Here is an 11,659-nt window from a genome sequence, read left to right on the forward strand (position 1 = left end):
GCCCCTGTATTTTACAGTCTGTCAGTCTTACTTGTTCTGTCCCTCTGCACCAAAATAACCGTTACGGCATCAATGTACCTCTATGCTTCTCAGCACTCAAGCAAATACTCGAACGTTTTTGTTTCGTTTATTTTTTTCTTCTAAATTTTGGATGTTGAATTCTTCACCAATAACATGTATCTCTCCGTTGTCTTCATCGGTCTCGAACCAGAACCGGACACGATGGTCGTACAAGGCGAACACCCTGTATCTTCTGTCTATTTGTCTTGTTTGTTCTGTTCCCCCCCTGCACACAAATAACCGTTATTACATCAATGTTCCATGTACATCTGTGCTTCTCGTCACTCAAGCAAATACTCGAACGCTTTTATTTTTAGAATTTGGATGTTAAATTATTCCCCAATAGTGGGTGGTTGGCGGGTGCTCTGGTGTGGTTTTCTTTTTCTTTCCTATCAAGCATCTATCGTCCTGATCTCCCCTCCTTCTTTGTTTGTGTTTGTTACTCTCTTGTAACACCTCTAATCTTTGGCACTTATATGACCTTATTGTGTTGCAGGTGCCGTAAAACTCTTATTAGAAAAGAAAAAAAATCACCAATAACATGTATCTCTCATCTGTCCTCATCGGTCTCGAACCAGAAGCAGACACAATGGTCGTACAAGGCGAGTACCGCTATCCTGACGGCTCCGTCTACAACGGCCAGTGGGACGATCAAGGTCAGCGTCACGGCCAGGGCCTGCTCACTCTCGCCGACGGCGGCAATTTCCGGGGCAACTTCGACCAGGGCTTCTACAGCGGCCTCGGGGTCATCAACTTCGCGGATGGGAGCAGGTGAGTCTGTCCTTCGGTTCGTCTCTCCGTCTGTCCATCTGTCCACCCACCATCTCTCCATCCGTCCAGTTTCCACTTCTCCTTCATGTATCCGTCCGTCCATTTTCCACCCGCTCTTCCTCCACTCTTCATTTGTCCATTCCCTCCTATCCATCTTTCCGTCATCATCCACCTTTCCAGCACCACCCATCTATCCTTCCTCCACACTTATCCATCCGTCCGTCCATTCTCTGTCCATCCTCCATCCACCCTTCCTCTGCCCTTCATCCACCTTACTGCTATCTTTCATCTGCCCTCCGTCCATGCTCCATCCGGTCTTCATCTGCTGTTCATCCATCCTTTATCCATCATCCATCCATCTTTCGACCATCCTCCATCCATCTTTCGACCATTCTCCATCAATCATTCAACCATCCACTGTTCATCCTGCTACGATCCATTGCTCATCCTTCAACCATCCATTGTTCATCCTTCGACCATCCATTGTTCATCCTTCGACCATCCATTGTTCATCCTTCGACCACCCACTGTTCTTCCTTCGACCATCCACTGTTCATCCTTCGACCATCCACTGTTCACCCTCCATGTATCTGCCCAGTGTGCGCTGACACGACGTACTAACGTGTTACTCTATAGGTCTGACTTCCCTTCTCCGGTTTCATGAAGACCCCAATGTAAATGGCTGGACTTAAACAATTTTTAAATGTTTGACAAAGTTTTCGATCTCACTGAATGGGTTTTATATTTGCTTATTCAGAACAATTTACGTTCTTAGCGCACCCCCCCCCCCCCCCCCCCTTTTGGCCCGTTTCTTTCAGTATTGACAGGGTTGATGAAATATTATGAACTTCTGTACTGATTCGAACGTCCAATAGTAAAAAAAAAAAATTGGGTTTTCTTTTTGTACCCGGTTACTACCTTCACCGCAATTTCCTCCCCAAGCCATCATCATCATCAGCAGCAGCAGCAGCAACAGCAGCAGCAGCAGCAGCAGCAGCAGCAGCAGCAGCAGCAGCAGCAGCATTACCATCATCAGTATCAGCATCAAAACAACAACGACAACAACAACAACAACAACAACAACAACAACAACAACAACAACAACAACAACTACTACTACTACTACTACTACTACTACTACTACTACTACTACTACTACTACTACTACTACTACTACTACTACTACTACTACTACAACAACAACAACAAAAATAACAACACTGGTTCGGGTTGTCGCTGACATAGTTTCCGATAGAGGATGCTGCACATTCTTGTTTGTTTTTGTTAAAAATGATTCTCTCATAACATGCGCGTTCAAATTCGGGAAATTTTAATATTTCTCCTCACTGATATACGATATCTGTTCGTGTTCGACGAAGCCTGGTTACCTTCCAGAATGGTGTGTGTGTGTGTGTGTGTGCGTGTGTTGTGTGTGTGTGTGTGTGTGTGTGTGTGTGTGTGTGTGTTGTGTGTGTGTGTGCGCGCGCGCGCGTGTGTGTGTGTGTGTGTATGTGCGTGTGTGTGTATGTGTGTGTGTGTGTGTGTGTGTTAGCGATTATGCATTGTGCCTGTAATTTTATGATGGTGCTTTTTTATGATGGTGTTAATGGTTCTTCCGTATTATTCTTATACACCGAGTTAACCTGACATAAAGACTTTGCCTAATGCATAAATGTATGTACAGAATATCCGTCTCTGTCGTTAAGTTTTCGTTGCGAGAATCCCATGCACCCAAAAAAACGACTGCCACATCTGCTGGCTACTTTATCATCCTTTTTTAACCTTTCCCATCGATTTCTTTGATACTCTGCATATATTAGCCCAACCAAGTCCGTTTAACTTTACCGCTCTTTTTGTTGGTGATTTTTTTCCCCATAACAATTGTTGTATCGGTCCCATGGGGGATTTGTTATGTTTTGGGTTGGCTGTTTTATTTTTTTTTCTTTGGTTTTTTCCCCTTCTTGTCCAGGAAACGCATCGATTGTAGTAGAATGTTATTCAAGTAGTTGAAAGGAACTCTCAGGGTGAAGGAGGGGACACGGAGTGACGTGAAGTTTTCAAAGCGCTCTTTGTTGTTGAATTTCTAGGGGTTTTTTGCTTTCAACTCGTTTGCCAAGTTAGCTGTCGGTGCTGGCGGCGCTCAGCATCCGCTTTTGCCAGGTCTAAGGTAAAAATTATCGTGTAGCTGCTGAACGCTACAGCTTATGATAACGTCTTTATTGCCATCTTTATAGAGGTCGCAGCTTGCGTGTCTCAGAATTGATATTATTTCAGAATTATTGCGACCGACTGAATCATAGGGTAAAATGTCTCAGGGTTGTCTAAAATTTTCTATATTATTTCGGCGTGGGACGAAAGTGAAAGGAAAGGGATTGAGTGGGCAATTGCACGCTTGTGAAAACAAAAAGTAATTTTCACTACTTTTCGTAAGAAAAAAAAATCGTTGAAAATCCGGAATCCAATGCCAGAACAAACGAGGAACTGACAATATGCCGAAACCGAAAGAATGTATATTGAGACAGCGAAAACTTCCCCCGAGGAATACAAAGGGAACGACATCTATCTCAGCACAACCTGTTGTAGATGGTTGGTGGGATCTGTACTGTGGCATGCTCCTCCCACTTTTGTGTGTGTGACCATTGTGCAGTTATCTGATCGCCGTGAAACGTGATTGGTATTGTACCGGCGTCTGTGGTGTAGCGACTAGGCACTTTGTTGTCGCACGAAGAAGACTTACGAGTTCGATTCCCATGTTGGGGAGATTTTTTATGGAGTACCTCGGTGTTGCTGCTGCGAAATTGTGTCCCACTCAGCTGGGGTTGGCCCTGACACGCAGGATCGAAGCCCGCCTCCTAAATGGGGTGGTGGGAAGGACACTTATTTTTAAAAAACATGCAACCCCCCCCCCCCCCCACAAAAACAAGCAACAACATGCCACAACAACAACAACAACAAAAACAACAAAAACAACAACAACCAAAACTCAGGTATCGTGCTGGCTTGACAGGAAATACATTTACAACCAGAGCAAGAATACCAGTGATATAAATGTTGCGGGTTTTTAAAAATACCATTTCGGGAAAAGTCTGCTTGAGTCCCCCTGGGAACTTTCTTGGCCTACTATATACACTAACTACATGGGAAAGACGTGTAAATCTAGTGTGTTTTCTACTATAATGTAACCCTCTACACAGGCTCTGCGCACACTTGGAAGATTTCCCCTCGTCGCACGGTTGCGAAGCATGACGTTACTTGTCGGTGAAAATTGATGATGAAGGGGCGAAAACTGCCTCATTAGCATGCTCCCAGCGGTGCATCGAGTGGAAATTTTCCTAGTGAGCGCGGAGCCTTAGTCTTGACAGGCAGAGTCAAAGAATTTCGCTTCCTTTAAAAAAAAAATCTAATTTGCGTGGATGGAGGCGTAGTACACTTATTATGGCAATAAAATATATCTTTTTAAAATCACTTTGAAATGTGCCTTGTTTTGCCTACAGAACATTTGAATTCAAACCTGATAAATTACCGCAGATAAATGGGCATAGCCAAGCCCTATTTCTTGCTATGAAATGATGCAATTCTGTATCGAAAAGCAACAGGGGGCGGTTTTAATAACTGTTTATAAAGGGGATTGATGATGATATTTCATCACTTTTTCCATGCTTTGATATTTTTTTATATTAATGGGATAGCAAGTTGGCTGTATTCCACTAAGTCTAAGGCCTCTAGCTTCAGCGGCTTACGAAGAGCATCTGTCTGAAAAAAATGGAATCAAATTAAAGTGGTCTTCACATGTAAAGACTTTAGTTATTATCCCTATGAAAGTGTACAAATATTTTCGATTTAACGAGGATTATTTTTATTTGTTTATCAATGTAATATGTATGATAAAAATATGATTGTGGTGTAGAGGTTAAGATGTTTGCCTCTCACTCAATAGGTCCCGGGTTAGAAACCTGACAGCGACGGAAAATTTTCTTCTCTAAAATGTTCTCCTTTAACCTCCTTCCTGCTCTCTAACCATTTTCTTTCTTCTGCTTTCGTCTCCAATTTCTGCCCCACCCCTCCCACCTTTGCCCCACCCCTCCCACCTTTGCCCCCGTCCTCAGGGCTCCCGATACTGTTCCCCCTTGGCCCCTTCTTACTGCTGTCCTTCAGCTACACCCCCTGATGTCAGGACAGGTAAGATTTAACACCGGCTTCTCCGAAAAGGGCGAAAAGTCTCGGAGGTCCCGTGTGCAAGTTTCGCACGTTAAAGATCCTTTAGTGGTGCTTAATCAATAAGAGTAGGCTTCTGCCGCCACCCGAGCGAAATTCAAAATTAATTCCTACCAGACTGAAAATGTTTAATGTGTCCCGCGCGCCCATATGGCCTTATGCTGTTAAATTGCGAGTAACGTAAACATTTGCCACAAAAAAATGATGAAATCATTAACTGTGAACTTCTAAATTCTAACGTAACCCCATTACTTTCAAGAATGAAGTTTTATGAAATGCAAGTCTTTGGTGATCACGTAGTGCTGTCTCCCAATAACTGCACATTGAGGTGTCCTTTTTAGAAAATCGAGTATCTCCGTCGTTTTGTTGAAACGGTGTATCCTTTTCAGTACGGGTGGGCCATGGCAGGCAGGTTCGTAGAAGACCGTCTCCTAAATGATCTAAATTATGTCTGTGGTGGCGTAACATTTTTACATACAATTTGCAGGTCTTCAATTCTATGCTTTGATCGTCCTAATTGAAGTAGTTACGGGCGAAATGTAGCCTTTATTGAGCAGATTCGTTGGGAATCACAACTCGATTCGGCTCAACCTTTGTCCCAACGATCGATATCTGTGCCCATCATTGGTTTTATGTGTCAGTATACGGGGCCATAGTTGACGCGAAATCTAAAATTCCGAATCTCCGGCACGAATTGTGGCGTCATTGAGTCGCTATACCTCGCCTCTCTTGATGTGTAGTTCGTGGGCTCCCTGTGTGGCCAACTTCTTTTTAAAAAATTATTTTCATTATTGGGATTGTCAAATCTGTTCCCTGCGAAATGTTGCTGTTGAGAATTATACTGGCGTTTGGCTGTCAACTACCTTTCAGCTTTATAAGGTGTGATGTGATATCGGCTTTACGTCCCTTTAAATACTGGATGGTTGTTTGAGAAACGAAACGTCCGAATTAAACGTCCATAGTCAACAGGAACGGACGAAAAGTACAAGGGTGCCTCGTTGGATCACCCACACAGTGACACATTCCAGCTGAGCTGACTGCGCGCCTCACTTACTTAAACACACCCTCAAACAGAAGCACAGAAGGACACATTCTATAATCATACACACGCATAAACGCGCGCATATACTCACACACTGACACTCTTTCTCTGTCTGTCTGTCTGTCTGTCTGTCTGTCTGTCTGTCTGTCTGTCTGTCTCTCTCTCTCTCTCTCTCTCTCTCTCTCTCTCTCTCTCTCTCTCTCTCTCTCTCTCTCTCTCTCTCTCTCTCCTTCATTCCTACTTCCACGCTCTATCGCTTTCCCTCACTTTCATTCTTTCTTTCTTTTTTCTTTCTTTCTTTTTTCTTTCTTTCACTCACTCACACACACACACACACACACACACACACACACACACACACACACACACACACACACACACACACACTCACACACTCTCTCTCTCTCTCTCTCTCTCTCTCACACACACACACACACACACACACATGCATACATAAACGCGCGCACATGCATATACACAGAAACACTTACATATCAGTGTAAATGGGAATGAAAAAGGAAAAAAACAACCCGAATTTAGTTGTGGAGCAAACAACTAGCAATTAATATTGATACGTAATGCTACACGTACCGGCAGTAATCATGCTTTTCAGAGAAACAGCTGGGTCCGTATTTAGAAACTGCTGGAAATCCTGTACATATTGTGTGCTTATGAACGATATAGATAGTGATCTTTGGCACCACCTACGTGATTTACTCTCACCTAGGAGCCCAAGTGTTGTTTATAATTACGGTATGTCTGTTTTGAACATTCAAAGAAACTGCGATTTTGAAGTAGAAAGGATGAAATAGGATGGAAAGGAATTTTGTTCGGGAACTTAACTGAAGGCCAAATGCTCATATTTTACAGAAGAAGCGGTGCGTTGATTTCACAGAGAGAGAGAGAGAGAGAGAGAGAGAGAGAGAGAGAGAGAGAGAGAGAGAGAGAGAGAGAGAGAGAGAGAGTCATCAGAAAACTGTATTAATTTTTGTCATACATACTACATCAACAGGACTTACGCTGTTTGTCTTTTATACTCAAAATGACATATGTGAGCTTATAGCAAGTTGAATAATTTTTCGAACACTCTAGGTGCTCATCGAGCAACAGCTGTAATGTAAACTTTGAATTTGCCAAATAATGATTTCTATTTGACAATTTCATATTGTGACCGTTTAAAAGAGTATATTTTTGACCGTACATGCCATAAATGCAAAACTTTTTCAAATTATGCCTGCGTTATTTTATATAAAAGGTAAACTCAAAGCTCTCAGTACAAAATAAATGCTTCTTGTTGTTAATTTGAATTTAATGGTGGACATGAGGGTCATGCAGAATATGCACATTAGTATCAGCATTAACTTCTCTCATCAAAGTAATGTAGGCATTTGTTTTTGGTTCTACAGTCAACAGTTCTCTTTTCGTACATCTTTCTTTCTTTGATGGATCCGGAACTTTCCAAACCCTAAAGAATTAACCAGTGTCGGTAGATTCGCCAATCAGTTCACTTTTCCAAATGTTTGTAAAGAACTACCCTTGTCTAGACTTTTGGGCTGCTAGTGTATCCGATAATATGAACAAATAATAGTACATGTGTATGATGATCATAGCTGGAAACAGGCTACCCGCAATAATAATGCAACAACGCCTGCTTTCACATTTCTTCGTTACGGCATCGTTTGAAGATTTCTCAAATCTGAGTACACATCATTTACACGTACACGTTTTCTTTTTTTTTGTGGACTTGGGTGGGGGTGGGGAGAGAGACTTTAAAACTTTATAATCAAAAGTTTTGCCATTTGTCATGTATCCTATCTTTGTCATTATATAGTACCCCTATATCTGTATGACGCGTTATGCAATGCAACTTTGTGTCAGTTAGAACGTGTACAGGAAATTGATACACCTTTTTTAAATTGTGGCACTGACTTGACGTGCATAATCCGGGTATTTTTCGTGCCTAGGTGTTTCTGTGCGCCTGTGTGTGTGTGTGTGTGTGTGTGTGTGTGTGTGTGTGTGTGTGTGTGCGCGCGCGCACGCGTGTGTGTATGTGTGTGTGTGTGTGTGTGTGTAAACGGTTGTATTACAAAGCATAATTTCAGTGTCTAAATGAGTGTTTATTTCCCTTCAGACTTTCGTTTTGCGTAAATCAGGTTACTCGTCACTGCACAAATATTTCCAAATTGTGTGGAATGTACCCATCAGTCATTGTTTCTAGGTTTTAATGGTAATAAGGCGTTTGGCCATTGCGCGCAAAAGACGTGAATTCGATTCTCTCGTGGGGAAGTCTATTTGATCAAGTTTCTCCGTCTTTCAGCCGAATTGACCGTGATAGTCGTGGCTGAAGCAACCCACCTACAAAATGGTGTAAATTATGTCGATGATCGAGTAATGATGATGATGATGATGATGATGATAATGTAAAAAGTTCGTCCGTCAATGTATGAGGAGAATATTTTTTTAATGAAATAGAAGATTTAGATGAACTAATGGTTAAGACATAGATGTACACTATAGTACAAGATACAGTACGCCCCTCTCACGCCTTGCTGCGCGATGGCCACATTTGACAGCGGTGTCCGCCATGTTTTTTGTGGCAAGTTGTGTGAAGGAGTTCATGCTAAAGCAATGGGCTAGGCATGTTTTCTCTCGCTTTCATACGCGATAGGCGAGGCTTGGTTCTTGTTAATTTATTTTTTTTACATGGGCGCCGTGGCGTACTATATCTAAATTACTAAATTGCAATAATACGGCGTTCTTTCTACAACTAGATCTACAAATAAATGTACTATTAAATAGATAGAGATGGGCTTTAAAAAAAAGACCCCCCCCCCTTTATTTCTTCATCAGCACTTTATCTACGAGGTGGTTTATTTCTTATTGACCGAATTAAAGCGTATAGGGCCTATAGAACTTTTTAAAAGAAGTATGAAAAGATGTGGGTGTCATGGGAATCTCCCTTAACCACCCCACCCTCTCTCTCCTCCCGAATCCCAATACCAACCCCCCCGGCCCCCCTCAGATATATGAGTTTGGCATTAAATTAAATCAGGATGAGCCATAGGAAAAAAAATCCAGAGTTTTTCAGCCTTTAGGTGTAGGAATGCAATGAAGCTCTTGATAAAGCAAATTCAGTCAAACAAATGATGAATACATGTACTGGTATTTTTTAAATCGAGTTAAACTTCCCCTGGTGACATCTGAACAGGAAACTGTATTTTTCATTCATATGTTCACTTTTTAAAAAAGTATACTAAATTATAAGTAGTGTTTTCTTATGTCGGTATTAAACTTTGGTTTATATTGATTTTAAGAACTAAAATATACCATATACAGCACTTAAACTAAAGCTCCTTCTATTGCTGTTTTAAATAAATCTAATTTTGGACATTAGTAAAACAACTGTAACAACTCTGGACTCGCTAAAGATTTAAAAAAGTGAACTTAAATGTTGTTTTGTAGCCTAGTCAATTGTTTTTCTACTCAGTGTAGTGATAACTGAAACAAAAACCTTTACTAAGGTGTTTTTGGACAACATTCAATAAAACAAAACAGTAAAAAGTACACTGTTTCAGTTTGATAAAGAAATGTCCTGCCCATTGTGAAAAAGATCTAGCTGCTAGTCAGGGACAAGAGGTTTCACATGCTTGCGCCTTTAAGAGAATCGCTTTGAATCAAAACATAACGTCAGAATCAAATAAAACACGTAAGACTAAGAGCAGAGACTCACATGTAAACAAACTTTTTAGCCACATTAAAAATGGCCGCCAACAAACTCAAATGTGTCCGTGTCACATAACCTCGTACGGACTCTAGTTTAAAAGGGGGTAACTCTATGGGTTAAGATGACTTGTTGCTTCTGTTATGGTCTTGTGTTTATTCATTAGGTCCCGGGTTTAAATCCGGATAGTGAGGGAAAATTTTCTCCTTTCACATTCTTTCCTGCACTCTAACAATGTTCTGTAGTCTGCTTTCGTCTCCACTTTCTGCCCCCACCCCCCTCACCTCCTTTGCCCCCTCCTCTGGGCTCCTAGTTCTTACTGTAGCCTTTCTACTGCTATTCCTTGGCTCCCTCTTACTACTGTCTTTCAGCCCAACCCCTGGTCTTCTGGTAGGAAAGATCTACACTGAGCCTTCTCGGACAAGGGCGAAGAATCTCGGAGGTCCCGTGTGCAAGTTACGCACGTTAAAGATTCCTTGGTGGTCCAAAAATCGATATGAGTAGACTTCGGCCGCTACCCGTGCTAGATTCAAAATTTCCTACCAACTGAAAATGTTTAATGTGTCCCGCGCGCTCATACGATCGTATGCAGTTTCGAGTGCTGTAAAACACTTTCCAACCCCCCCCCCCCCCCCGAAAAAAACAACCCACCGATTTATAGGCATAATCAATTTTTTTTTTCAACTGAAGCCAACATTTGACATAGAAGCTCTCCATTGTAACCCTGGCCGATTTTGACAAAGACGTTTCTTGTAACTTGAGCAAATGAAACGGAAATAGTGAGGGTCTCCGTACTGCTGCTAAGAATCGTGTTTTGCGCCGCATTCAGTCGTGTCTGCCATGTAATAAACAGTGAGATGTCAAAAGTGCGAAAGATGTCGGATCGATAAATCGCCTGCGGGTCGCAATTAGCGCCGATGAGAACGTAGCATTCAGATGAATTAACAACCATAGCTGAGAATGCAAGCATTGACTAGACACGAGTTTTAATTAGTGTCAGATATTGATGTTGGTGTTAAATAGCAATCTTAGAAACACGTGATAAAATACGGTATTTCTTTTGTTATTTTTGAAGCGATAAAGAAATGTTTCTTTTGTGTTTGCTTCATCAAAATTATAAATGGTCAAAGCCATAATGAAGGTATAAAGGCGGCTACTGTGTAGTGTTGTGCCTATTGTCTACGAAAATTCCCCCTATCTCTACCCTTTACACCCCCACCCCCTTCCCCTCCGAGAAGCCCATGCCTGTATTGTTTTGTAGGTGTAGAAAGTAAAGCGATGCTAACCCGAGGTCTACGGTGTGATGCTTAAGCTCTTCGACATCGCACCGGAGGACGTGAGTTTAATTCCAAAGTGGGGCAGCTGATGAATTTTATATTCTTTATTGTTTTGTTTTGTTTTGTTTTGTTGGGGGGGGGGGGTGTTGGTGTTTTTAAAAATTTTTTGTTTTGTTTGATAGAGTGTCACTGTCAATCCGCTGGGATGTCGTATCTTACTCAGCCTGGTTTTTCCGTACCAGACAATGTCTAAGTGTCTCGACATCAAAATTATCAAAATTATGTCGATGGTATTTTAAAACACTTACCATCAGGATTAACATAATGCAGCGCTGGTCTATTCACCCGCAGAGAAGAAAGGCCGAGTATTTAGCAGTAAAATCACACAACAAACAAGAAAATGTCCTGCCACTTGTAGAGCTTTTCTTTTTTTTTTTCTGAAGTTCTAAATCCTCTGTGGCTTCTGTATTTTTCTCTCCAATGGTTTCGGTTTTTTTCGCCGAGCAACGGTGAGTGAAGATGTTTTTAATGATAAAAAATAAATACATAAATACATAAAATAAAAAAAATTAA

General features: G+C 41.6%; 1 protein-coding gene across 5 annotated transcripts in view; it reads left to right on the forward strand.

Annotated features, from left to right (window-relative positions):
- Window positions 1-11,659, forward strand: part of LOC101855170 (MORN repeat-containing protein 4) — a 75,353-nt gene that overhangs the window by 5,482 nt on the left and 58,212 nt on the right. For 3 of the 5 annotated variants that reach the window (XM_005092643.3, XM_005092641.3, XM_005092645.3), the window contains exon 2: window positions 639-831. In XM_005092643.3, the coding sequence (XP_005092700.1) occupies window positions 650-831 (182 nt within the window). In that variant the 5' untranslated portion in view covers window positions 639-649. The remainder of the gene's footprint in view (window positions 1-638; window positions 832-11,659) is intronic. The other 2 variants (XM_005092644.3, XM_005092642.3) reach the window with 1 other exon arrangement.

This window comes from Aplysia californica, unplaced genomic scaffold (genome assembly GCF_000002075.1).
Source record: "Aplysia californica isolate F4 #8 unplaced genomic scaffold, AplCal3.0 scaffold00050, whole genome shotgun sequence".
NCBI classification, from domain to species: domain Eukaryota; kingdom Metazoa; phylum Mollusca; class Gastropoda; order Aplysiida; family Aplysiidae; genus Aplysia; species Aplysia californica.